The 27,973-nt window shown below is 37.0% G+C and overlaps 3 protein-coding genes across 4 annotated transcripts in view; all 3 read right to left on the minus strand.

Moving 5' to 3' along the window:
* Positions 1–6,548, minus strand: LOC143702667 (uncharacterized). Its single transcript, XM_077196707.1, has 8 exons — positions 6,290–6,548; positions 6,180–6,206; positions 6,045–6,091; positions 2,719–2,767; positions 2,454–2,566; positions 848–864; positions 612–736; positions 1–466 (listed from the first exon to the last, which is right to left on the minus strand). Exons 1-8 carry the CDS (start codon positions 6,399–6,401, stop codon positions 93–95), a joined length of 864 nt encoding a protein of 287 aa, XP_077052822.1. The 5' UTR covers positions 6,402–6,548; the 3' UTR covers positions 1–92.
* Positions 6,549–8,687: 2,139 nt separating this feature from the next.
* gatad1 (GATA zinc finger domain containing 1) lies at positions 8,688–13,883 on the minus strand. The gene is made up of 5 exons (XM_077195849.1): positions 13,427–13,883; positions 12,718–12,840; positions 12,578–12,637; positions 12,317–12,500; positions 8,688–12,123 (listed from the first exon to the last, which is right to left on the minus strand). The coding sequence occupies exons 1-5, from the start codon at positions 13,604–13,606 to the stop codon at positions 11,942–11,944; spliced, it is 729 nt and encodes a 242-aa protein (XP_077051964.1). The 5' UTR covers positions 13,607–13,883; the 3' UTR covers positions 8,688–11,941.
* A 148-nt stretch (positions 13,884–14,031) lies between these two features.
* Positions 14,032–27,973, minus strand: part of ankib1a (ankyrin repeat and IBR domain containing 1a) — a 42,874-nt gene continuing 28,932 nt past the window's right edge. Inside the window, exons 9-21 of one of the 2 annotated variants that reach the window (XM_077195803.1) lie at positions 27,802–27,962; positions 26,805–26,893; positions 26,516–26,646; positions 24,886–25,020; positions 24,067–24,153; positions 23,902–23,968; positions 23,613–23,758; positions 21,457–21,635; positions 20,525–20,576; positions 20,272–20,346; positions 18,974–19,094; positions 18,820–18,863; positions 14,032–17,643 (exon numbers count right to left, since the gene is read on the minus strand). In XM_077195803.1, coding sequence (XP_077051918.1) covers positions 16,933–17,643; positions 18,820–18,863; positions 18,974–19,094; positions 20,272–20,346; positions 20,525–20,576; positions 21,457–21,635; positions 23,613–23,758; positions 23,902–23,968; positions 24,067–24,153; positions 24,886–25,020; positions 26,516–26,646; positions 26,805–26,893; positions 27,802–27,962 — 1,998 coding nt within the window. In that variant the 3' untranslated portion in view covers positions 14,032–16,932. The remainder of the gene's footprint in view (positions 17,644–18,819; positions 18,864–18,973; positions 19,095–20,271; positions 20,347–20,524; positions 20,577–21,456; positions 21,636–23,612; positions 23,759–23,901; positions 23,969–24,066; positions 24,154–24,885; positions 25,021–26,515; positions 26,647–26,804; positions 26,894–27,801; positions 27,963–27,973) is intronic. The other variant, XM_077195804.1, reaches the window with a different exon arrangement.

Genomic DNA, 27,973 nt, shown 5'->3' on the forward strand with positions numbered 1-27,973 from the left:
GTGGTTCAGTCCCTTTTATTGCAAATGTTCAATCTCTGTCTGTTTGGCCGATGAACAACCAGAAAAAATAACACTGCTTACGAGAGTTTCATTCAGGAGGATTTTCCTCTTACGCAGGGCTGGTGATGATGGTGATGATGGTGCTCATGTCTTTGTACATCTCGGTCATGGTTGCTTCTGGAAGGTGATGCGGTGTCACGGGCTTTTGCACGCATGCGTTTGCTAGAGATGTGCAGCAGAGGTTGCTGATGGGACGGGTGGCACCAAGTCGTCGGGTGATGCCCATGGAGTTTGCTGGGGTTTGTTGTGGCTCCACTATAACCGACAGATTTGCTGCGGCTGCGGACTGACCTGAGGAAAGGAATGGGTTTCCCGGAGGACTCCACAGGACCGCAGGTCTCGGGATAAGAGCGACGATGATGGCCACGCGCACGGCTGTCCTGAGGCGGCTCCTCAGCACATGTTTCTGAGTAGAATAAATTATATTTAAGAAACATCTAGTCTTCTATGAGCAATTTAGGAGAAAACCTGGCCTTCATAAAACTGAGCAATCTCCCCATTGCTTTTGACAAATATAAAAGAAAAGCAATAGATAAATGTCAAGGCATCACCTTCAAATCGGGAAGTGTAGTTCTCAATTCCAGCCAGATCCAGATAGTGGTTCCTCCGTTCTGTGTTTTCATCTACGGAGTAGTGCTTCTTCTCCAGAACACCCAACTGATCCGAGTTCAGTCTCCTGACAGAAGGAAATCATAGAATGCAAATCAAATCATTGTATCAGCGATTTCCATCGACCACTTCCAGAGGTAGTGTAAACACTCATATGGTCAAATGTGTTCAAACAGACACAAAAGACTGTTTACTCTGCGTAAATGTGACTAGTAAATGGGGAATTTTTTTTTTTTTTTACTTTTAGCTATGTTGCCTTTGCAAATAACTGAAATAAAAATATTTCATTACAGAAATATAAGGATACATTACAGAAATAAATAATTGATAAAATACATAATAAATAAATAATAATAAAATAAATAATTGATAAAAGCACATAACACAACTGATAAAACTTAAAATGAAAACATAAAACATATTTATAAATACTATAATAGTAAATAAATACTAAAATAATACTGGTTGGTAACTACAATTTGATTCCATTTTGTTATGTTGTTCCATGGGGTAAATAATTTATATAATAATAATAATAATTTATTAAAAATTGAAATTATTTGGTAAATAATGAAAACTTAAAAGATTAAAACAAATGATTTTTTAAAATATTTTTGTAAAATATAAATAGTATTTATAAATACTACAACAGTGTATAAATACTAGTGGTGGGCCGTTATCGGTGTTAACGTGCTGCGTTAACGTGAGACTCTTATCGGGCGTTAAAAAAAATATCGCCGTTAATCTATTCTCAAAGTTGGGTTGCATCATAAAATAGCTTTTTCGAATATCGTTATATTTTCGCGCAATTCCAATGTTTAGCCTAGTATATTTGACATAATTGACGCCGCGCCTACTGTCACAGATCGCGCAGCAGGGTATTTTCCTGTCAGGGACACAAGGTGTATACTTTTACACGTTACGTTGGGCGACGTTCCTCCCGTTACTTTATTTTAATGCAATTAGCCTACATGTCACAATCACTCTTTTGAGTCGATTCTGTTCAAAGACTCCATCAAACAAGTTGGCAGATCTGTCTAAATCGGTTCGCGAATCAGTCTGAATGATCTGTTCAGTTTCCTCACGCACTGAATCGTCTGAAGCTCGTTCAATCACACTCGACTCCTATTCGTAACAGGAAGATTTAAGAACATCAAGAGCGTTGGATGAAGTGGCCGTGGATCTAGTTTAGTCTAGTGGAAGCAAATCTGCAAATGCATCATATTTTTGCCAGCGATGAAGATCTTTATTAGTTGAACATCTTCGTAAACTGTCTGTGAATGAATGAATCCACAGGACGATACATTCGATTTCATTTCGTTCAGGAAATACATTTTACAACCAAACAGATTATTATTACGCCACGATAGCACTACTAAAAAGTATGACATTATCCATTTTTTGGACATATACATTAATTTATAGGCTACAAAAAAACACTTCAGAGCGTCGGCGCACTGGCAAAGGTTAACAGGTTAAATAAGCTACCATTGTGTACAGTTTATCTCGTCGCTTGATAAACTCAAGATTGAACCACTGTAGTCACTTGGACTATTTTAACGATGTCTTTAATAACTTTTCTGGCCGGCAAGTTTCAATCCCTTAGAAGCCTATGGAGGAGTGATCCAGCTCTCAGATTTAATCACAAATATCTTAATTCGTGTTCTGAAGATGAACGAAGGTCTTACGGGGTTGAACAACATGAGGGAGAGTAAATACTGACAGAATTTTCATTTTTGGGTGATCTATCCCTTTAATATCAGGTTTGATTGGCAGACACTTACATCACTGTTTCCGTTTCTCCTCAGTGCATCTTTGAGTGGATGCTGCCTTCCATTTTCAGGCGAAGAAAACAAATATTTGGGATTGTCCATTATTCTCTCTGGTGGCAGTGTTACTACAAATAACAGATAAGATTTAGACTGAGAAAAAAAACACTATTTTTTTTAGAAAAAGATCCATATTGACAAGATGACAGATAGTCTGTATTACTTTGCTTCAAACAAAGGCACCTTTTGAGAAGGAATTTCCTTTCAAAGGTCGACTTACCTCGCAGCGCACAGTAACGCTCTGCTTTTGGATCTCTACCACACAGATCCTAGAGTTAAACAGGCAAAACAAATCATTAAAACATTGGACATCCAAAGAAAACAATGGACTGCAGTGCAGCTAGTGTGTGGAGTGAAGGATAACCCCATTAGAAAGCATAGAAACTAAAGCTCTCGAGTCTGTGGAGGGTAAACATCTGTAAAAGGATAGATTGACAAACATGATATATGAGCCAGGTTTGTATGAAATTTGTTTAGAAAACCTGTTTTTGAGCTGGAAAACCATGCAGCCCCCATAATGAATTCACCAGGAACAAGAAAGAAATCTCTTCATTCTTTGCACTCCTGTGGTCTCAAGCACAATTGTTTCCAGACACATTGCACTGCCGCTTTCTGAAGGAGTGAACTGCTCATGACAAAACAGCTCAACGTCATCTTTCATCCTTCCTAACACAACTCATATAACCCTCTTATACGAGCAAAAACATAACTGAATAAATCTGACCATCAACTGCTTGTGCCATATTCCAAGATTTGCATTTAAAGTTACATTTTCAATTGAATGCTAAGCAAGTTTGTTTGTGACATTTGAAGATGGGAAAGCAAAGCACATATTCCATATATTATAATATTACCAATCACCATAAAAAATTTTTTACAATTTGAATTGGAAATAAATCCGTTTAATAAAAAAAGTAAAAAGAGGAAATTAGATGTACACAGTAAAAATGTTTGTAATGTAGTTCTATTGTTAGTATATGAAAAACTGTAAACGTTTTAACATTGCATTATATGTAAATTTACTGTAATATACTGTAAAATGTATAGTTTTTACGAATAAAATTTGTGGTAATACCATATAATTTTCAATTAAACAGTAAGCATTCTAGAAGTCTACAAATATAATTTTAAAAAAAATACGCCATAAAGTGCGTATCATATGCACACGAAAACTATTTTTGCCGTATAAATGGCACGAGAAATAACATTCGTTGTATAGATACGTACTTTCATGAGATCACACACACAGCTGTCTCTGCTTCTCATGAACTGAACCTGGCTTTGTCTCTGTCACCAAACACCTGGATGGATCCCTTATTACATGGAGAGAGAGGGAGAAACCGCATGATATTTGATCATCAGTGAGATCATGCTTTGGAGAATGATCACAGCTCAACTACACTCTCAGGAGAAAAGCTTCTATATCGAACTTTAACTCTTTTCCCACTATTGGCAAGATTTTCCGTCATTTATAACAATAATAGAAATTGCTTACGCACAAGTAAGCAAACGTGACCATCAAACATTTAACAGCATATAAATCAAAACTGCCTAAGGTCACCCCAATGAAATGTCGAAGCCAGGAAAAGCTATAGGACTGTGAGACTTCGGGAGTGTTGATGGACTCTATCTACTACATCTACGTATGATTTGATCATCATTCTGAATCTGATCTGGATTAAGTTTACTGAAGCACTTTTTTTTTAATGAAACCCACATTCAAGTGTTAAAAAAGAATGAATGAGGCTAGAATAACATCGGTTTTGTTGTTGTTTAGAAGCAGAGGCTCTGTTCTTTCTTTTGCTGTATGGACCGTTTACATATTCATACAAAAAAATATTCTGGGGGTCATGAAAGTTTGTGTGTAACGAGTTACGTAATCAGATTACTTTTTCAAGTAACTAGTAAAGTAACGCATTACTTTTAAAATTTACAACAAAATATCCGAAAACTTTCGTTTTCCCATTTATTGACTGACAGCTCTCTCGTCCCCATGTTGAGGCAAATTGAAGTGCAGAGGCATTGTGCATGTGTGAACATGAATGTTATTGTAGTTCTAGACTAAATGTGAGCGTGCATCTCCCTTGCACAAAAAAAAGATTCAATATTCCTCAATTAATAAAATCAGTGAAATGCAGAATCAGAATACTATGCAAACAACCGATAACTAAATATGTTAAATAAAACATACATACATTGTTATGCATTTAATCTCACTTTATTGACCAATGTACTTGCTTCTGATGTACTTGCTTTTCGATGATTCAGTTAAACCATAAGCAAAATTGACTATAGATTTTTTGGTTTTTATTGGTAAAGTAAGCGTTAAAGTAACTTTCTTCTCCTGCGTCCTATTCTTCCGTTAAGCAGAATAACAGCAGCAGCTGAAAAGTGTTTTTGAGCTATACGGTACAGGCTTGAATTTGCATTTCCTTCAGCCTGAGGCTTATTATTTCACTTTTGGTGTAAAAGGGTCTTTACATTTGCCCCAAAATATAACTTTTTTGTTATAAAAAAACAAACCAGGTGAAAAAAAGTAATGCAAAAGTAACATAACATTACTTTTCTAAAAAAGTAACTAAGTAATGCAATTAGTATGCAATTAATCCAAAGTAACTTTCCCCAACACTGCACAGCATCACCACAACAATCCATGGCCTTCAGCTGAACCACTCATCTACACTTTATCTGCAGCGACCTTCATCATATCACTTCTCCCACTAACTACACCTCCAAACACTTCCCCCCATTTTCCCATCACAGCCTCCCTCTGTTTTCAAAACCAGTAACAGATGTGTGTTGCTCAAAGACCCTGCTGTTCTGGCTGCCGGCCATATGCATTTCACACAATGATGAAGACTCCAGGCTCCGCTGAGAGAATGAGAGCAAAGGAAAAAGAGGGAAGAGACCCAACACCGTTTAAATACAACGCTGAGAAGTGCAGTGTAGTGCGGAGAGGACCGTTCGATGCATGCATGCTTTCAAAAACTCAACTGGCAGTCTAAAATGAGAAAATTATCAAGACAATTTACATTGATTTGTGTTGATGACTCACATTTACATTTCTTCACTGCAGTTTTAACAGTGCAAGCTAGCTATGCAAATTTTCAGTAAACTTGACGTTGCAATCACTATATTCCACTCAAACAATATGAACACTTGCAGTTTGTCCTCCATTTTATCATACATCAAAAAATGTGGTACTTCATAGATATCAGGTCATACAAATAAAGATAAACCTAAAGTGCAAAACTCAGAATGTCCAAATGGAAGGGTAACATTTCATTAGCACATTCTGTACAACATTTTTACAGCAACAATTCTTGTTTATTAAGAAGCATTGACTCACATCACATAACGCTAAGCAGATCAGCAGCCTATGTCATGTGCGCTAAGTTATAAACTGTTGTAATGTTTCATGATGATTTAATAAAAGTTGGGATGAAGTGTTAACAATGGCTGTTGTACTCATCAACCAATCAACAGTTTAAAATAAACATGCACTTATAGTGTACAGTGACAGATAATTCATCTGAACTGCTTTACCTGCTTGTTTCTGTCCGCTTCACATATACAGTCCTCGAAAGCATCTCCTTTTGCAACACAAACGTCCATTTAATAACATAATATATTTTTATGAATAATAGCTACATTCCAGAAATAATGAAGATGCACACTTACCCTCTGGATTTTCTCTTCGTTTACACGCTAGAAAAAATAAATAAAACAAGAATGAACACGAAGGAGCTTGATATTGCAGCGTCTTGCATGTTTTTCCCAAAGTGTCTTACCAGGTTTCAATTGCAGTTTCCCCATGTTGATTCCTCTAACGAGTTGCCATTTCAGGAACAACTCTGCCATCTGTGGCATAAATGGAGTTGGGCAGGATATGCATGTTTCCATTGAAGTCTGTCCATATTCTCGAAATGAAGTTTGAGAAACTCTTCAGTGAGGATTTGCTACACGCTCTTTCCTCGTGGAAGAAGAAACTCAACTCAACTCAACTCATATTCCCTCTGGACATCCTTCAGTTTGAGCCCAATTTCTTCATTCGACAGTCTAGTAAAATTTGCATGAGAATTATTTTCCAAGTCTTCGAATATATTCCTAAACTTCCTTTTCGGTTCTCGTGTCTCATCTTACAGAAGAACATATACTGGGAGATTCGCTTTGACTTCGCAAAATCGCAACTGTTTTGTTTTTCAGATTGAACACAATATAAACATTTCAAATGAAATATATATTTTAGTATTGATATACCTCTATCCAATTTAATATCAGCTCGATTTCAGTGTAAGAATGTTGAATGTTAACTTTACTGCATTTGACCACAAAAATAACAGCTGCAATTCATTGAATACAATCAAATAGCCATTACATTGTAGCGCCCTCTGGTGGCCTGTCGAATTACAGCAAGATGTCACGAAATGAGAAGATTCATAAAGAATCTTAATGCAAAGAGTAGCTCCTAGTGACAAAATTCTAAGATAATTCTTAGAAATGTGGGCGTTTACTCTTAAAATTAAAGAAAAAATCCTAGTACATACAAAAGTAATTCAGAAAGCATCTTAACCCTTAAAAGAGGTCTTAAGGTCAAAACTGTTAGGAGCACGGACGAGGACTTTTAGAGGCTTGAGAGTTTCTTTAGCAGAGGAGAAAGTGGCAGAAAGATGAAGACAGAGAAGAAATGTGGTGCTGACAATAGATGGCAGTGAGTTAATAAGACAATATAGATTAGATCGTGCAGGGAACATGTTTGTGACCGATTTTATTAGAGACACAATAACATCTCTGACACAGCGCAGGAATGGCGTAGTGCCAGATATTAAATCACTTCTGTACATTAAGATATTTGGCAGCTGGGAAAATGCATCAATGCAGCAGTGATGATTTGGGTCTGTCACAAACTTCTGTAAGCAGTGATCACAAACAATTACAGCACTTTCAGAACCTCTTATTTTGTCTCAGTTCATTTAGTTTACGCTGGACATTCCCACCTTGCAGGCTCAAAAAATGCATTTATAAATATAGCAGGCTTCCGCACAAGCAGGGGGAATGAACCGTAAATAATTTATTATTAACCACTATAAGCTCCCACGTCTGCTTCTGTGCTGTGACACCCGGCCTGATTTTCCTTTAAGGATGGCCTTGTGTTCATCCACAAACTGGGCTCACAGTAAACACTGTTCCTCTGTCCAGTTGAGCTTTCTTGTTTTTTTATTCCATGTTTGTTACATTAAAACCAACACTCAAACCACCACTTAAATAGACTGGAAAATTTTTATCATTCTAATCCAATCAAATACCTTATAGGAAATTAACAGTATGGTAAATAAAAAAAGGATTTATATACAGATATATTGTGTGTGTGTGTGTGTGTGTGTGTGTGTGTGTGTGTGTGTGTGTGTGTGTGTGTGTGTGTGTGTGTGTGTGTGTGTGTGTGTGTGTGTGTGTGTGTGTGTGTGTGTGTGTGTGTGTGTGTGTGTGTGTGTGTGTGTGTGTGTTCGAATAGGAAAAATTACGCATGTAATTTCAAATGTGAAGGCTTAATATAGGCCCTATACTTAAAACACTCTTTTTTTCCTTCTTGGACAACCAACCAATCACAGTCTTCAAAAGATTGTGTCATACATAGCCAGGACGATTCTAAGGGCCCACACACATTTGGGGCCCCCAGAGATCGATTTTATTAATGGAATGGGTGGGGTAGGGGGCGCAACCTCATATTCTTTCATAGGACCCAACATTTCTAGCCGCGCCCCTGTACATAGCAACGGGGTCAACCCCGCCTCCTCACTAATGCCTGGCTCACACTACAGGAGTTTTAAAATCCTAACCGATTTGGAAATCTGAGCCCGATTTGTGTGAGAGCAGATCGGGAGGTGCAAGATTCGATCTGTGAACGCCTCACATTACCAGATAATCTGCGCCGAACATCGCAACCGATCGAGGTCCTCGACAAGATATTTTCTCCGATTCTGGGGGGGAATCGGGCATAAATCGGCCTAAAACTCCTGTAGTGTGAGCCAGGCATAAGACTCCTGCGTAAAAGATTTTAAGCTAAATTAAGAGTTTTCTGAGAGGATTCTTAGAATCTTTATGAATACGGGCCCTGATCAGTTTTTATACTTGTTTTTTTCTCTGCAGCATCACAATTTTTAGCTACTCCAAAAAAATGATGACAATTACTTTTTATTTTTAGTTTATTTGTCAGGGACAATGCAGCGCACATTATTACATACATAATTACCACAGTCAAAGCCATAACAATATATGTAGATCTGTAGATAAAAGGTTTCTAGCCAATAGGCTAATTTGCAACCCCAGTCCCTGGTCAGGCCTTTCAGGCCCACTACAAATCAGTTTATTATAGGTTAAAAAACAGTAGGTACACTGAGAATTCGGTGCACAGTATGAAAATATTAAAAACACCTGATGTATTTGCACTAAATAGTGCAAAGGGAGCCATAATGGACACAGACGCGATGTAGAAACCTCACTCACAGAATCTGCAGAGATCAGAGGAGGGCCTGTGATTCCTCTGAGTTACGGAGCAATAACATTTATTTAGTAACAACACCATTAGATACGTTTTTTGTGAAAAAAACAAAAACAAATACAAAATACACCCTGAAATTCGACTATTTTAATTTTTTTGAGAAAAAAAAGGGCAAATGTATGTAAAGGCAAATGCTTAAATTTTAGAAAAAAGTATATTTTCTTTAATTCAGAAGAAATTTAGTTGTCATCCTCAGGATATATTTAATTTTTGAGTCATTTTCAATGAGCTTTGCAATTTTTTAACCAAAATGTTTAAATACAGTTGATTTGTGTTTAAAAAAAAGAGATAAACATGAAATGTACATCAAATTAAATGCAATGTAATGTAATTAAAATATATTTGATTAAAATCCTATTCATGCTTTTACTTTCTGCGTAAAATACACTCCACACAGAGTATGCTCAACGGTTCAATAGTGCTTTTTATTTGCTTTGTATCATCATTGGTCTTGGTTCATGTCACTGAAAAACTTATCACTTTCTTATTTTTCTGGTTGTCATTCTGGTTATGTATACACATTTATCTTTGTCATTTCTGTTGTCTACATAACCAAAGACTCAGATGGATATCTAAGATATTTAAAGAGTACATAAAACTGGGTAGTGGATACCTGAAGCCTTTATTTATAATGCATAATTAAAGGTATTCATAATGTACACTGTATATTTTCATAAATAAATGCAACCCAAGTTAAAATGCATTATAATATTCGCAGATTCATTGTTACTTCTGAAATTGATTGTTTGTCATGTGTATTATAACTGTGGTTACAATTATTCATGAGACCTTACACTGCATTAAAAGATGCATTACAAGGCACAATAAATGCATTGAAAATACTTCTATAATGCATTATATAAAGGCTTTGAGTAAAGTGTTAATCATAAACGGCTTTCTAGAAATAATCACTCATCTGAATACTCAAGCATTTAGGTTATTATTATTTTAATCCCCTTCAAGTGGATTATTTATTACATTTCAATAAAATATAGGCAAAAATATACATGCTCACTTTCTGATAAAATTGAATTAATCTGTTTTAATTAGCAAGTTGGAATTTGTTTCAGGCAAATCTTTGAGACACCAGCACCTGAACAAGTGTCACAGTCATGTTCTGTTTCTGTCTTTAGTTTCTAGTAGTTTTCATTGTGTGTATTTGTCTGAGTTCTAGGGTGCGTCTCAATCTGCTCCCTAGTTCAGTAGCCAGTGCACTGAAACATTCGCTCCCTAAAAACTCCCACAATGCACAGAGAAACCCAGGGATCAATTATATAACATTGAAAAGTTGCATGTATATGTAAACAAGCAAACTTTTTATCATAATGTACTCTAAATAATAAAGATATCAGCTCTAATGTTGTCAGGTCGCCCCAAATAGAGTCAGCAGTGTCCCAATAGCAGTATCCGAAATCACATACTTCCCTACTATATAGTAGGCGAAAACAGTATGTGACAAAAGTAGTATGTCAGAATTCACAGTACTCATAAAGAGGTACCCGATGATCTACTACTTCCGGTTACATTTGCTAATCTGATTCAGTTGTTTGGTTTCTTTTCGTCTTATTTCACATTTAATTATTCTTACTTTAATAAATGTTATTCCTTTTGATCATTATCCAACGTGTTGTCTCGTTCTTGTTGCCGTGACAATACGATGGACACTTTACTATCCCATGAGGCCACGGGAGAGGATTTGTGACGTGACACAACTGAACTGATGCTGGTAGGTCACATGATAATGACATCATGGCGAATCTAGTACGTCCAGATTACATTCATACTACACACGTTCAATATAGAACATACTTTTTTAGTTAATAAGTAATTACTTATCCAAAATAAGTACCTAGAGAGTATGTGCTTTCGGACGTAGCCACAGTGTACTGATGTACACGAAGGGAAGACGCAGATATTTCCCTGCGGTTTGGCCTCTCATTTACACGAAAACCTCGTTTTTATCACAGAAAACGATTATTTATAAAAACACCCGGCCTAAGTGGAGATTTCTGATAACGTCGGTTATGTGTTGCCGTGTCAACTGGGAGAAACGGGGTTTCAGGTTCTCAAACGTCACATCATGCGCCAGAAAATGCTTAACGTCAAGTGAGCGCCCAGTTTGGCATACTTATGATGGCGCTCGACGGCGTATTTATCTTTATGCGGGTTGATGTAAATTACAACTTTTTTGAAAACACTGTTGTGTGCGCGATGTTATTATTGAAAACGGAGAGCGGGAAATATTCATTTCTCTAAATACCCGGCTATGTGTAAATGTGGCCTGAGATAGAGTCCTTACCAGTGCCCAAATTAGTGTACACCATATACTGGTTCACGACCTAGGAAGCGAGGGAGCTGATTGAGATGCACCCCTAGTAATTCATTAGTTGTCATGGTTACTAATTAGTTCTCACCTGTTCCCTGTTCTGTTGATCATCATCCTCCTGTGTCTTTTGTTCATGGTCTTGTGTTAAGTTATGATGGTAAATGTTGGTTAAAATAACATTTGGGAGATAAATAAGTACAAAACATGTAAAACGAGTTGAATGAATTTATAGATGCCTGAAAAAAGGCGTCTCACATGGACACTCTGAATTTTTTTCAAACTCTTTTCAATTTGAGCTCTATGTCGTAGTGTAGAATACTGCGGCTTACATGTTTAACTGTGAAACAGGCGTTCTGAGGATCACTAAAAAATAAGAGCTCTGGAATATTCTGTACATTTGGGTTACAAATGTAATTGTAGAAAATATTCGATGGCCAATACCACACATATCCTAATTCAAGCATAACAGTTCTGTTTTTGAAAGAGGACTGAAAAGGCAAACCAAAAAGAAAAAAAGTTCAGTTCAGTCTGAATGTACAATGATTTTAAGGGTTAACTTCACCCTACAGTTTCTTTGATGGCAACAGCAGGTGTTGGTCCTATATGAGTCCAGACGTAGCCTTTATCTGGGCGAATTGGTATTGTTGGGAAAGGGCAACTTCTTGATTTGAAATACTCTGATGGAGCATGACAGACAAACTCCAGGTATTCCATTTTTCTTGGCAAGTCCTCTTCAGGGCCTAAGCAAAGAAATAAACGTGTTTATGCAGCCATTAAATAATAAAATCTTGTTTGAAATTAGGTTATATGAATGGTGATGCACTAAACCCATGATATTCAGGTTTACCAAATCAATTCAAATATCCTCTAACAAATAATTCAAGTTGCATTTGTCAGCAAGGAATGTAACAATTTATTTCTGCAGGAACTTACCAACAATGTATGTGCCTGGATCAAATCGATCTCGAGGACTGGCCTGAGTAGGGATCAGCCAAGTTAACGCAGCACTTTTCTCGCAGTACTGGTCCTGGACGAAACCACGAATCTGTGCGTAATACGGTTTACCGTCATCCTCGTCTATTACTTTAATGACATCTCCTATTTGATAATAGACACCCTGAACACAAGATATACAGGTTAGATAGGAAGTCACAGATAGAACAAAGATTTTGAACAGTAGAGAGGAGTGGTTACCTTGTAAAACATGGACTCTGATGTGATGATTGTTGACACAGACTCTGGTGCTTTGATAGGCTATGGAACATGAAGAAAGAAAGGAAGAATAAATGCCATTGAACCATTTCATTAAACAATCCTGAGTGAAAAGCACTTACATTTTTCAATTTGAAAATGTGTCGTCTGCCCTTTCCTTTGGTTGAGACTTTTTTCTCAGATGCCGGCGCTTTGTACTTGGTGCTCCGTAACCGAGCGGAGCGTCTGTGGATTTCCTGTTTGGACTGTAAAATAAAAAGGGAAACAAAAATAGTACCAGAGGTTTTGTTTAGAAACACCATGTACAGATTATATGGAATAAATTGTTTGACAGTTCTGACGTAAACATGGCGTCGCCCAGAAGGGGGCGACCCGCTCCATGTACAATAAAGCTAGATATTTAACTTGTGTCTGTAATCTCGTGCAAGAGTAGACCAATACTTCTTATTTTTTAAGCTTCGTTTAAACATTATGTATGTACAGATAACGGTAGTAATTGTTTGAAAGTTGTGACGTAAGGGGCGACCAGCTCCATGTACAATAAAGCTGGATAACTGTTACGTCTGTATCGTGCAAGTGTACACCTATTTAATCATATTTCTTTAAAATCTTTACAAAAAATGTCTTCATAAAATGTCATAAGAAAAAAAGAGCGCGCCTTTTCAACAAGTAACGTAAACATGGTAACGTTAGCGATGTCGTGTAAGTTAACGTTAGCGACTTGCTTATACATGGAAGTGTTCTAGTGGACCGTGTAGCTAGAAGTCTAAATGATAGGTTACGCAAATTAGATGTTTAGAAAGCAATTTAACGTTAAGCAAGATTTCAAACCTGTTTTCCTCCGCCATTATTCTGCTGGATGGTGGATGAAGCAGATGCTCCGGATCCTCCACTCGTTACAATTTTACCCGTGCAGTTGTTACACAAAATTTCCCCCTGGTTTCCTTTTTTCCACATGGAAGAAGAGTTCGTCTTGCAGACAGCACAACATGGTTTTAAACCAAGAGGCATGTTTGCGGACCACAACCAGCAGCCTGGCAAGGTTGCGTTTACAACGGTCTTGCAAAGTTAATTCTGAACTAAACCGTCGTGTTTTTCCTGTAAGAATGCGATCACAGCCAAAAATCTACAATAAATGGCGAATTCGAAGAAATATTATCATTAGTTAAACCTCAAATACACATCTTTCATTTTGAAAACAATGAATGATATGTCCCGTATGTTTGGTTTTATCATGCAGAGAAAAACTTCCCGGATACGAAATATGGCAATGCAAAATAAAAGTCCTGACTGCACGACGCTTATTTTCAAAATAAAGGTGTAAAAACAGTCTGTGAAAAGATTTCACTGGAGGGCGCTGTTCATTGCCATTTAATTTTAAGAACGCAAGTACAGTAGCATTCGTTTTTTTTCATGAACCACAACAAATAGGAGGACTATTTTAAACTTTTTAATCCGACCAAACCTTCTCCAATACTTTCTGTTTATTGGCTACACATCATACAAACTGGGAATGTATCAAGTATAGTCTATGAGTGTGCAAATGACAATTCAAGGTTAATGGTCACGTTTAAAAAAAATATATATAAAAACTCAAATCAAATAAAATCACAAAATTACCACCACCATAAATAATTAATTTTTACACACAACAGTCAGATTATGATGTAAAAACTGGTCATCACTTAAAACGTAAGATGATAAACTGCTCATCAATTCCAATGTAAAATGTATCTGAAAGAAAAAAAGCCAAACTAAATGCACCAACTACAATCACCAACTCAACATTGTCTATTCTTTCTTTCCCCTTATATCACTCTGTCATTAAAACTAATGAGAGGCCATCAAAAAATGGCAACCAATTCAGTGTAATACAAAACATGAGGCTGTTGTCAGCATGAAATAAAGACTATCTAATGGGGGGGGGGGGGGGTGTTTAATATGTAAGGTTGATTGTATTTGATTGACAGCAAACACTAACTTAATTAGGCAACATGTACATAAATAAGAAAAAAGTACAAAAAGGCACACATGAGCACAGTAGAATTTAAAAAATAAAAATAACAATCTCTTCCTCGCATCTATAAACTTCCAATAATTATGTATCAGTAATAGAAATCAAACTCTGGTATTTATGACTGTTAGATTAATATTCTGGTTTAAATAACACTTTAAGATATTGACAGCATCGTTTTTAAATGCATTGCTTTTTTTGTTAAAAAATAAAAATGTGGTACTCAATACCATGCCACCGATGCTGTCTGTAAATCTTAAATTGCATTTAACCTGGAATATTCGTTGAAGTTTTGTTCACTGCACAGTAAGTTTCGTCAGAGAAGGCCTTCGGCAAAGGTGTTAATAGATGGATAATTTTGGCCACATATGCTGTACATACAACAGGAAAATATAGAACTGTTTTTGTTGTTAAAGATAATGACTTCCTGTGTTTCTGAGTGTGGCACACAAACGAAATCAGGTAAACCACTGTTTTTATCTCTCTATTGCTTCAGTAGACCTGTGCAGTGTCTTTATGAATATATTCATGAGCCCAATGAAATGCACAACGCTGGATATCAGAGGTGTTGTGTGTAGTAGTCACGAAAGATAAGGTAATCAATGCTATCACATTTTCATTTACATCAAGTGTTCCCTTTCTGAAGCGAAAAACGTCTTCTGCAGCAAACAACATTTCACACTGCTCAAACACTTCTCATTTATATTATGTGAAATCAAATGTGCACACCAATTGCATTAAATATGGCATTGAAAGAACATTAGTGTTTAAAGCATCAGATTGGCATTGCTAAGTAAAATGGATGCTGTAGAATAAAAATAAAAGAAAATAGGGCAAAGAACTCATTAAAAGCAAAACGTTCAGGGGCCGGTTGCATAAACATAGCCATTATGTTAAGACAGTGTCTTAAGTTCAAGTATGACCCACTAGCAGTTAGTCAGGGGCAGTCAGTCTTAGTTTTCGGTATCAAATTAGGCAAATCTACGTTTTTATGTAACGGACTCAAAAAAGCTATGAACAGTCTTATAAATAAATTGATGTCTAACTTGTAAGACTAGTCTTAGAGGTTTATGCAACCTGATGCAGGTCTTAATGTTGGCTTCACACTGTTCACAGTGGACGAATGCATTCACGAATTCATGTTTTCTTCTGCATGTAAACATTCCCATTTTTTCAGAAAGATACAACTATCAAAAATGTATTCATTTCACTTTATCTAATCTCTTTAAAAGAAAGAATTAATTTCCAAATACAGATGGAGCTTTCTCTAATGGCACGCACAGCTAGATTTCTGGCCTTGCTCACCTTAAAGTCGGCATGAAATGAAACATTTCTATTAAAACTTAGTGGACAATTCATTTTTTTCTTTTGACCTCATAATTTTCAATCGTAATGTCACATTTTCAGGTGAAAACACCTCTCTGGTGACGAACGCTGGAATTCTCCAATCATTTAGTCCGCTTAAACCCCACCCCTTTCTTACAAGCTTGCGTTCAGATCTGCCTCCATCCAATCAACAAACAATGGATATAAAAGTCCCCGCCCTACATTTTTTCCTTTTCAAATCATCCATTTCACTCAGATGTGCGTCAAGCACTAACTTCCATTTCATTGCGACTAATACTCTGCAAGATTCATTTATAACCGTATGTTCTTATGTGCACAGTAAAGGTTCTCACACAAAATTGCCACCTGATTCACAACAGTTATGCACATAAATTTGCTCTTACTGCCAGATTATTTTACATAAATGTGCCTTAAGTTAGCAATAAGCATAACTAGCGTCCTAACCCTCTCCATACAGTGGCTTTCCATACATAAGAGCTTTTATATAGGCCTAACAACATCTTTTATGCAACTACTTCAGATCAAACTATAACGCTCGTAATTCTTTTATGCAAAATTTTTGTTAAAATCCTGGGTCAGATTTTCAATTAAATATAAAACTTTTCGGCTTAAAGCATGTATTTTGGGCCACGAGGTCTGGTTTTTACATGCATGGCGTTTTAGTTGGTTCTAAATTGTTTGCTGAATGTAGAAAAAAGTGCAAACTTATTGATGAACTGTGCAAAAACATTCATACACACGAATACGGTTAGTGAATGAGACCAAATCTTCTCTCATCTACTTTCTTTAGCTTGAATCGGAGCACGTTTTCTTGTTTCTTCCACCAGACGCGGTGCAACACACAACCGAGACGAGTCCCATCTAACCCCACTGCACCTCGTTCACACTTCTCCATTTTTGCACGAGCAGTTTTGTTTTATTTAATGTTTTGGCACAGTAAGAGCACTCAGTTGGTAAGCGTAATTGGACTCATTCCTCACACTAGTTGCACTTCTTCCTCCCACTCCGAGGAGAGTTCGGTTCCCTGCGGATCAGCACTGCTTTCAGGATTAACTTCACTAGTGAGATCCACACTGCCCGAATCCTCCAAGCCTGGCTCTGCTTTAGGAGGTTGTGCATCATCCACACATTCTAGGTCCAAAAGTTGCGTCGCCAACATTTCTGAACTTTCTTTTGTCAGTGATAGGGAGTCTTCTTCAGGACTCCCCACTTCGTTCTCCACGTCCTGGGCTTTGGCAGGTTGTTCCTCTCCAAAAGCGAGCGGCTCGGGACCGGCATCCGAGGACGCTGAGGGAATCAGTGCAATGCTCTGTGGATTCATATCGTGGAACCAGGCCATAATGTTGCCAAGCAGGTTGGCATTGGTGGAAGGGTCCAGGCAGTCCGGGTCACTCGGGGTGAAGGCATCAGGGAAGGAGCTCATATTAAAGGGCGTATAGTGGCTGGTAATGTTGCCCAGTCTCATAAGGCTGTCTCCCAGCTCCAGAAGCTCAGAGCTGCTCATGGAAGCCCGGGGAGGATCCGCAGAATCCAGTCTAGGGGACAGAGAGGAAGCGCTGGCCCCTACAGAGGCGTCGTTATTGAGACCATCCTGAGGCTCGGGGTCCAAGGCCAGCCCGGACTCCTGTAGGGACAGCTGAATAGCCAACAAAATATTGGGGTCATCCTCATCCAGAGAATCAAGTGCCTGAGGGGATAAAAGGGATTTAAATTCTCAATTGATGCTCATTGACTCATTTTTGGGTGAACTACACTACCATTCAAATGAGTAAGTAAACGGTTTTTATTCATCAAGCATGCAGTAAATTGATCAAACTTTACAATATTTATAATGCTACAAAAGATTTCTGTTTTAAATGGTGCTCTTTTGAACTCTATTCATCAAAGAATTCCGAAAAAATATTAATATTAACATTGATAATGATAAGAAATGTTTCTTGAAGACACTGAAGACTGGAGTAATGATGCTGAAAATTCAGTTTGATCACAGGAATAAATTACATATTAAAATATATATTCACATAGAAAACAGTTTAAGTTGTAATGAAAATTTACAATATTTATACTTTTACTGTATTTTTAATCAAATAAATGTAGCCTTGGTGAGCAGATGAGACTTATTTGCAAAAAAACTAACAAAAAAAAACCTATAAATCCCAAACGTTTTAACGGTATCTTTTTAAATGTTGTTACACGTTTAAAATAATATATAAAATGTGTTTGGTTTAATAAGACATTTGTATGAAATATTTAGTTTAATTTAGTATTTTTGTTGACTAAATTTAGGAAACCATTTTGTAGTAAACACAACTAAAATTAATGAATTTAGTATGATTATTTTATTATAATTAAAATTCAAAAATGTGACCAAAACAAATAACTGTGTAAAAACTAGGGATGTGTCTGAAGCATATGTTCAGAACTTACTATGATCAGAAAGCAAATGACGCTTTCTAAGGAGACCCTAAAGCGACATGTTGATGAGAAAAAATATGATATTAAATGGCTGGGTAATTATATTGTATAAAATATTGCGGGCATCAGGTAGCCGCTATCAATATGCAGGTTATTCAAATCTCTTTTGAGTGCGCAATCAAAAGTATTCTGTACTGACCGGACATTTTACAACTTAAGATATGTCAATGACACTCAGGATCTGTTGTGCGCCAAATCCTCTGACATCATCCTGTCAGTCATCTTTTCTTACCAGCTTCACCTAAAAAGTGAAATCTGATGTACTGTAATGTAACCGACTACTGCACTACGCCTACCCATGTCCCTTTAGGCACTCCGGATTTAAGCTTCGGGAACATCCCTAGAAAAACGGACACTGCTTCACGTGTTAGAAAATCAGTATATTTACCGTGGAGATCCCATGCCTTTGTGAACCGCCTCCCTCGTGTGTTTCTGTAGAAACATATTGGACACACATGGATTTCAAACAAAGGAACACTGATTTAAAGCAACTCTTTGTTTGACACTATGTGGCCTTGCGCTGTGTCAGTCAGGAGCTGTACCTGAAGTGTTGTCAGCGGGGTCATGTGGTTCGGGGGTGTTACTGCGAAGGCTGTGGAGTCGGAGCAAGTCTCCTCGACGCCGCTGTCGGTGTCTCCGTCTGTACTGGAACTCAGAGTATTCCTGCAGGAAACATCAACTTCAGATTAATTACAAAAATACATGATCTGTTGACAAGGAGCAGTTATTAAGGATAGAAATGAATAGACCCTTAAATGGACATCCTCTCATGAGAATACTGATTGACATCTATATAACAAGTACTGAATAAAAGAGATTAACAAATGTATTGTTATATATACTGTGATAAACTGTGCCCTGTGTCCCTAATCTGTATTACTATGGATTAAAATAAAATACAGTGACCCTAAAACATATTTGGACATTTAAAGGAGTCCTATTATGCTTTATAAACACGTCACAATATTCCTCATTTAAATAATTTACACGGAGAATAAAGGGGCGGGGCCTGGTTGAGTTAGTTAGTAGTGTGTTGAAACTGGCGGTTATGTAAGGGACGGGACATTTCCCAAACACACTGGAAGCGCTTGACCAATCACAACACACTGATCCAGTCGACCAATCAGAGCACAGTGTGCTTTTCAGAAGGAAGGGGCTTCATAGAGACAGGAACTAAACAGAGCGTTACTGACAGACTGGGAAGAGAGGAGCTGCAACAATGGAGAATATGGGGAAAATAATGTTTTGAACATTCCCGCATGAAAATCTATCCCAGTAGAGCGAAAAAAAACTAATTTAGACTTCGTAAAAGGGCACAATAGGTTAATTCAAGCCACACTTGAAAAATTAATGAATGTCTTGGCATTATGTCCCAAAATATCCAACCATGGTTTTATTTTAAACAAACACACACACACTTTCCAAGCAAAACATTTCACAAAAGGAAAGTTTGTTTCAACCGTTTTATAATTTGACTCCTAACTAAGTATTTAGATACCGGCACTTTCTGGTTGTGAAGCATTAGTGTAAATGTAGTAGAAAATGTTCAAGGTTAATGTGATTAACTACACCGGTGGTTCATTCACAGTCACACTGAGGGCACAACAAAGCAAACTACAACAGTGTCCACATTTCCAGAACGGTGAAGTTGACCACAGGACAGGAATTCTGGTTGAATTAACTCTCTGAGTTGAGTAATAATGGCATAGTCCTTATCTGGAGATGACCAGCCTTAACTGCCAACCACCGGATTACATTTATGCTAATAGCATAACATATAACGAGTGAATTCTGAATGTCAAATTTTGATGTACGTTTTGTTTTTTGTTTTCAGCAATACCTGTGGCTGGCCTCCTGCATTGTAATTGCCCTCACGCTGTGCATTTGATCCCCGTACTGGGTGATTCCTCACCATCTTTGGACACAGAATGAGATTCAATGACTGCTAGTACTTCACAGCATCACACAACTCTCTTACATTAATATAAGGAGAGACAGAGAAAGAGGGTATTAACAGTCTAGGGAGCTTTGCAATAACAGAGGTTAGTTAAAAACAGAAAAATGTAAACACAAAAGCATAGATGCAGCAATACCTCAGGAGAGGCAAATCCCAGATACTCCCAGTCCCACGTCCCACCTGCAAAACTGCAAAAGATTCAGATTATTTTATTTAATGCCATGTCCGCATTCAAAGCTATTTTCATGGCAAAAATTCAGTTACAAAAATACAAATATCATATAAATACAATAAAAACAAATACGAAAACAGCAAGTCATATTATACAAGAAACCGTAAAAGAGGGGAAAATGTTTGCACTATTATAATACATATAACTCCTAGAAAAAGTGATGTGGGTGTAGTAAACTATATTTTGGACATGGTATCAAGGTAATTTCATGTTTTTGTGGACATTAAACAATACTATATTATTATGATATTACTATGGTTAAAGTAAAAAGTTACTTGTAAGAATGCCATGGTGCTACTATAGTAAATGCCCAAAAAACAGCCAGGGATGCAATATTATCAGAGGTTAAAAGGTGATATATGACTATATACTAAAAATCATTATTATTATAGCAATAATACTATTTATTACAATAAATAGTTACTATCGTACAATAGTATTATAAATATTATTTAGTCTTGTAATATAAAATAGTAATATAAGAGTATTTAATTATTATTATAAATACTGTAGTAATTATACTATTTAATACTATAATAATAATAAATAGCTGCTATAGTATAGTAATATTAGAGTAAATAGTAAATTGTTTATTTATTTTTGGTTTAACGCAATAGCAGCAAAAATGGCTATATTCATGGCAAACAACAGTATTTCAATTTTTAAAAATACAATACTAATATATATTTATAGCTGTCTTAATTTGCTTTTTAAATATTAAACCATTGAGATTTATTTTGGGCAGAAAACCGCAAGGAGGCCTTACAGCTTTTCTTTTGTTGACAACATATCTACAGAGCGATTTAGGAACGTGATGGCAGCGCACACGTCTTTACCTGCGGCGCGGAGCCTCGGGGGAATCATTTGGAGCGACACCTCGAGCCACAGACGCCAAGAACTCCCGTCTCTTCTGCTGCACCAGAAACGTGGCACTGATGATCTTATGGCGAGGGGTGCGGAGGTAAGGCCTGTTCACCTTCTGAGCCAGGTCTTCAGTGACCATCTCTAAATCAGTCTGTGAATGGTGGAAAGAGGAAAATTATAAGAGCATGAAAACTTTAGACCAAAAAAAAAAAGTGTCACATGGTGTTGCTTTTCTTAAAGGGATAGTTCACCCAAAAATGAAAATTCAGTCATCATCTTCAAAACACAATTGAATGTATTTTTAATGAAAACGGGGATTTCTGTCCCTTCATTGAAAGTCTATTCACCCGAAATGTTCATAAAGTGATTGTAAAAAAAAAAAAAAAAAAAAAAACCTGAATCAAGTGGTTTAAACCTAGTCTTCTGAAGAGACACGGTGGCTTTATATGATGAACAGATTTAAATTTACTTTCATTCACATACAAACACTGATCAGCAAACATACATTGAGCACTCAAATATAGTAAAATGAAGCTCAAGAACCAATGAGTTTCATTCTCACCCGTAAAGAAAGTATGGTTGAGCTTCCATTTATGTTTGCGGATTAATCTTTACAGGCAGGGCTTGACATTAACATTAATGCTCACAAGCCACTGTGGCTAGTGGTTTTCCAAAGTTACTAGCCATTTAGCATTTTCACTGGCCACAATTTTGACGAAAATGGCCATATAGATATTTTTGATATTAACTCAGCAGGTATATTAGGCTTTTATCACTTTAAGACCTGACCCACAGATCCATTATACTGTTACACATGCATTTTCTTTCTCAACTGTTTACATTCACTTAAAACATAACTGACTGTGTTTGCGTGAATACTCACCAAGACCGACTTTTTGGTATTATTTTGTGTGTGTTTGTGTTTGTCTGGAGCATCTGAAACGAGTGAGTGAGGAGAGGCGGGTTTGTGTGTCACCCGCTGTCGGAGAGATGAGAGAGAGAGAGAGAGAGAGAGAGAGAGAGAGAGAGAGAGAGAGAGAGAGAGAGAGAGAGAGAGAGAGAGAGATAGAGATAGAGATAGAGATAGAGAGAGATAGAGAGAGAGAGAGAGAGAGAGCAGCTGGTATTGTGTATTTCAGTATGGATTTTTATAGAAAAAAAAAACTTTATTTTTGACAACACTACTTAGCACTTAGTTTATTATTTCTGATGCCTTTTTAAAAGACTACATTTGAAAAATGTATCAAATTATATGTAAAATTCAACCTGCCAAAGTGACTAGTAGGAGTGACTGCGTTAAACTACACTACATTTGGCGGGGTTGATGGGTGTTAATGTCAAGCCTAAATTAATATTAATTAATTATATAAATTAATAATAATAGATTAATATTAATATTAATTAATAAAAGCCTAAAACAAAACTGTCCATCATATGAAGCGAACAAAACGATCATGTCTCTTCAGAAGACTTGGATTAAATGAAAGTGAAAGTGACACGTGATGGCCAAGCATTGTATTCTCTTCTGGTTCTGTTGTCAATCCGCGTTCATGAGTCCGCTGACGTAAGACGAGCTGAAGTGTTATCTGGTGCGCCCGAGTTTCGTTTACAGTCTGAGGGAGACGCACGCTGTAAACAAAACAATCTTTGCAAACATGTCTAAGGATTTCGACACAGGGGAAGACTTGCATGTTTTTTGAATACACGAACACACCAGATAACACGTCAGCAGCGTCTTACGTCATCAGCGTCACTGGCCTCGTGAACGCGGATTGACAACAGAACCGGAAGAGAATACAATGCTGAATAAAGTCATCGTTTTTGTTATTTTTGGAACAAAATGTATATTCGATGCTTCAAAAAATTCTAACTAACCTCCTGAGGTCACATGGTCTACTTTGATGATGTCTTTATTGCCTTTCTGGACAAGGACAGTATACTGTACATAGATTTTCAATGGAGGGACAGAAAACTCTCGGACTGAATCTAAAATATCTTAAACTGTGTTCCGAAGATGAACGGAGGTCTTACGGGCTTGGAACGACATGAGGGTGAGTCATTAATGACATCATTTTCATTTTTGGGTGAACTATCCCTTTAAGCAGTGAATGAATAATGATCTCAGAACCTGCATAAGTTCAAATATTTCTTTCTTTGTGCTTTTGGGCTCCAAGAAGAAACTATACGGATAAGAGCACTTAAGGATGCGTCGGGTCTTGAGAAGTTCATGCACACCGCCCTCAATGAACGTGGTGTCAGGTGGGGCTCCGTCCCCTTAAAGAAACAGATACATTGACATTTTTACATATTCATATTATTCAAAATGCACCATGCATCGGTTTATAATAACATTTAAAACTTTCGTAAAGAGTGTAAAATATGTCTGACATGGTCTGATTAATCAAATTCCTACTCACTTCCAATGAAAGCTTTGCTCAGTTGCTCCATCTTCTCTTTGGCTGTTTTCAGGAGTCTTTCTTCTAACTAGTTTAAAGGAAATCACCTTTGATGAGTGACTGTCAACAAACAGTAGGGCGAAAACTGGAATGCATCAAAGACATTCATTACATAAATATTCCTACCTGGTAACTGTGTTCGTGGTTCTTGTATCGTGTGTAATAATGCATAAAACAATCAAGTTCCTGAAAACTCTTGTGCTTTTTTTCTGCCTGCGAGACACAAAACATAAAAGCAAGAGTGACTCCCAACTTCAAGACTGAAATTCAAGCACACAACCACATACAGTTGTGGCCAAAAGTGATGTATAGAGGGAATATTTGTTTTTTAATAACCCTACAAGTTCGATTAATCCATCAAAATGTGAGGATATTTTATGTATTTTAAAAATGACGGAAGAACAAAACACTAAACTTGGTTAAGGTATTTATCTCACAAAATTATTTGGCAAAAAAAGGCAAACTACAGCAACAGGTTTTATTTTACTATGCAGAAAAATGCACAGAAAAACAAAAAGCTCACAAAAAAAGCATACATTGCCTACAACATAATCACTTATTAATATTTCATAGGTTTCTTTGTATGACAAAGAAACCTGGCCAAAAATGATGTTTGCACAATTTGGCATGTTTCATTGTGTTATCACAAAACTATTGACTCCAAGCACAACTACGCAATATAGATACAAAATCTTTAACAATGTTTTTAATAGGTGAAGATGTCAATTTTCCTAGACCAGACATTACTTTTGGCTACTAAAGCAGAACCTATTTTGTTACATGTTACACATTAGAAAAATGAACCTTGAAAGTAAACGTTTAGTGTTTTGAGACTTTATTCACTAAAACCATTAAGGGCAGTCCACAAACAAATCACAAAAGCTCCAAGTAAATGCATTGGTTGAATGGCTGCTGTGTGTGTACACTCCTTTCAGGCACGAGTACCTCCACGGTCATTTCCTTGGACTGTTCCTCCACCTGTTGGATGACCTCGTAGCGCGTGCATCGATAGTATCCTCCGGTAGAGGAGCTGTGTTTCTTCCATTCCTCAAGACAAATCCAGCAGAAATCATACTTGCACTGAACAGAGATCGAGATGAGAACGGAGAGCAAGACAGAAATTATGAGCAGGATCATACAGTATAAGCAAGCACTAAGCAGCTATAAAGTTAGTCAGTAGTGTGTTGAAACTGGCGGTTATGGTAAGGGGCGGGTCATTTCCCAAACACACTTGAAGTTGACCAATCACAACACACTGATCCAGCCGACCAATCAGAGCACAGTGTGCTTTTCAGAAGGAGGGGCTTCATAGAGACAAGAACTAAACAGTTCGTTACTGACAGTGTGATATGTTAAAAATATGGTCGGGGTGGGGGGGGGGGGGGGGGGGGTGTTTATATTAAAGCATGAAAAGCTATTCTAGTAGAGGCCAAAAAACAAAATCAAGACTTTGTGAAAGGGCATAAACCAGGGTCGTAGTCACTGACATAAACCATCAACAGATTTAAATCAGCATAAATGTTACTAAACAACAAATGAGTGTGCTAAAATAACCAAAGATTAGATAGTACAAGACCATTTGTATTTGACTAAATAAATAATCACCACGTGAGCATTCAACATTCGTTTAGTTTTTTTCACAGGATGATGGTGTGAACAGCTTCCCCTCCCCCTGCGCCTGTCAATCAAAGCCTTAGTTAAGCCTTCATTAAGAAAACAGTGAGGATATGACCTCCGCTCTGCCTTTGTTCAAACACCTGCTCTGACGTCAAAGGGTCGGTTTGCATCACACATACATCTTGTACAAATACAAATACTATGTAAATGTTCATTAATGCCTGTGCAATTTTGTTGTCAAGACCGTTATGAAGGGAGCTATTAGTTTTAGGTCCAAAAAAAAATCAAAAAAAATCATCAGTTTAATACAATTTTCCAGTGCTGAGTTTCCTCTAGCTTAGATACAACATGCCATAAACATGACAAAAATAGATATTTCTAGATATTTAAAATATGGCAAAAATATCTCTGAATGGAAATACCTATTTTCATGTACATGTCGTTTTCCAAGAGTGCTATTATTGCTCATCAATAGAACAGCTGGCCATGTTGTGTTTAAAATGAAATGTACTCAATATTAATTTCTTGTTTGTACAAATTATATTAAAAATAGTTTAAATCACTATTGCTTTCGTGCTGTTGTACCAAATAACACTGCAAAACTGCAATTAAAATCTACACAAAGCATATTAATAATCTACTTCAGTTTCTTTCAGTCAATTGATTAAATGTATGTTTTTTGCATTAATGGACAACATGTTGAGTTTTTAAATGCTTAAAAAACAATGCTCTCATTAAGGTAAAAATGCCCTTGATAATTTTTTAGGAATCAAATATTGAATCTTAATAAATGTGCCCTATATGTGTGATTACCAGCTTCTCCATTGAGGAAGTCTGACCTTTTTAGTCCATAATGTAACAGTTGATAATTTTCAGAGAGTTCCCATTTCGAGTTTAGCGGGCTGACATTCGAATGGCTGCAGATGTTTTTTCTCCACATAAGCCATTGTGCACTGACCTTCGAGCACTGCATGTGATTACAGCCTTCGTTTTTCTGGATGGGGGATTTGCAGTTGGCACAAGGTTTCGAGTTGGTGAGCAGCCACAAGCAGTTGGCAGCATCTTCATAAGCTTCGCTCACACCGGCCACTGTTCAGACACAGGGAGGAGCTCAATATCAAAACCTACCGCAGCAGGTTATGTCATGAACATCCATTTAATAAAGATGCAGGTCAAACGGTAATGCAAGGTCATTTGATTAAATGCATGGTCTGGAAGAACAATACAATAAAGTCTGGAGTTCCTACATTCTTCAGGCTTCATTTCAGACACCTTCTGCAGCCACATCTTCCATGTCTCACAGTCACAGGGTTCATGAGCATCACCAAGACACTCCCTGAGAAGAAAACCAAGAGGTACACATGGGATTTTGTAGGATGCACATTAACATCTGGTAAATCTCATGAAAGATGTCAAGAATGTGTTCATGTCATATTTTTCAATCAAAATCAAAAGAAACAAATAATATTTATAATTTATTTAAAATAAAGTTCATTTTTTAAATCATTAGGGGGTTTTGTATCCACCATCCCCCCAAGCTCCCATTACTATAAAAAAAAAATCACACACAAAAAACTACAATGGGAAAAAGGTACAGTATTATGCTTTACTTTGAAAGTATTTTTATTCGATTTTTTTTTATAAATTTCAAAAGTCTCTGCATGTAAAATGTCAGGACACATTATAATAATTGAAAAGGGAAGAAATCGTTTAAAAAAATAAAACTTTAAGAAAACTTGTAAAAAGTGGTTCCGAATATAACCTGAACTCTCTTGTATGATTTACATTGCTTTAAGACCCTACAATAACAAATATATCAGACCTAGTAAGTGTGACTGAAGACAAAGAAATTATGCATAGATAAAGGAAACAGCTGGTTAAAGAGGACCCATTATGCTTTGTACATGTTGAACTTTTAGTTTGAGCATGAAAAAGCTCTGCATAGTTACAAATCACAAAGTCCCTCAAAGGGAGTTATTCTCTATATCAGTGTCAGTGTTTCTGAACTCCCTGAAACGCCTCCATTGTACAATCACGTTCAAAGTGGTTGACCAATCACAACACACTGATCCAGCCGAACAATCAGAGCATATTACGTATTTCAGAAGGAGAAGCTTCATAGAGACAGGACAGTTACTGACAGACTGTGAAGAGAGGAGCTGCGACAATGTGAAAAATATGTTTCTTTAATATACAAGCATGAAAACCTTTGTAAAAGGGCATAATAGGCCCTCTTTAACATACCAGCAGAAGAGATGGCCTTTCCCACAGTCTACAGCGGGGGCTTTGAGCAAAGGGAAGCTCCGGGAGTCAGAGGCTCCAGGTCCTGGTCTAGTCAGTCGTACGGCTCTTTCACATCTGGCTACGGGGCACCAGCGAATGGCAGGATTATTATCCACAAAAGCCTGGAGATGGA

This window comes from Siphateles boraxobius, unplaced genomic scaffold, assembly GCF_051911475.1.
Source record: "Siphateles boraxobius isolate OS27281-9 unplaced genomic scaffold, OSU_SipBor_1 35, whole genome shotgun sequence".
NCBI lineage: Eukaryota > Metazoa > Chordata > Actinopteri > Cypriniformes > Leuciscidae > Siphateles > Siphateles boraxobius.

Excerpts from the sequence above, each read along its gene's own strand:
- LOC143702667 (XM_077196707.1), bottom strand. The coding sequence starts at position 6,401 with ATGGAAACATGCATATCCTGCCCAACTCCATTTATGCCACAGATGGCA. Across the intron at positions 2,768-6,044 it reads AAGCGGACAGAAACAAGCAG|GATCTGTGTGGTAGAGATCC; the intron begins GTAAAGCAGTTC and ends GTTTAACTCTAG. Across the intron at positions 467-611 it reads CTACACTTCCCGATTTGAAG|AAACATGTGCTGAGGAGCCG; the intron begins GTGATGCCTTGA and ends TATTCTACTCAG.
- gatad1 (XM_077195849.1), bottom strand. The coding sequence starts at position 13,606 with ATGCCTCTTGGTTTAAAACCATGTTGTGCTGTCTGCAAGACGAACTCT. Across the intron at positions 12,501-12,577 it reads CAGAGTCCATGTTTTACAAG|GGTGTCTATTATCAAATAGG; the intron begins GTAACCACTCCT and ends TCTTGTGTTCAG. Across the intron at positions 12,124-12,316 it reads TCCAGGCACATACATTGTTG|GCCCTGAAGAGGACTTGCCA; the intron begins GTAAGTTCCTGC and ends TTCTTTGCTTAG.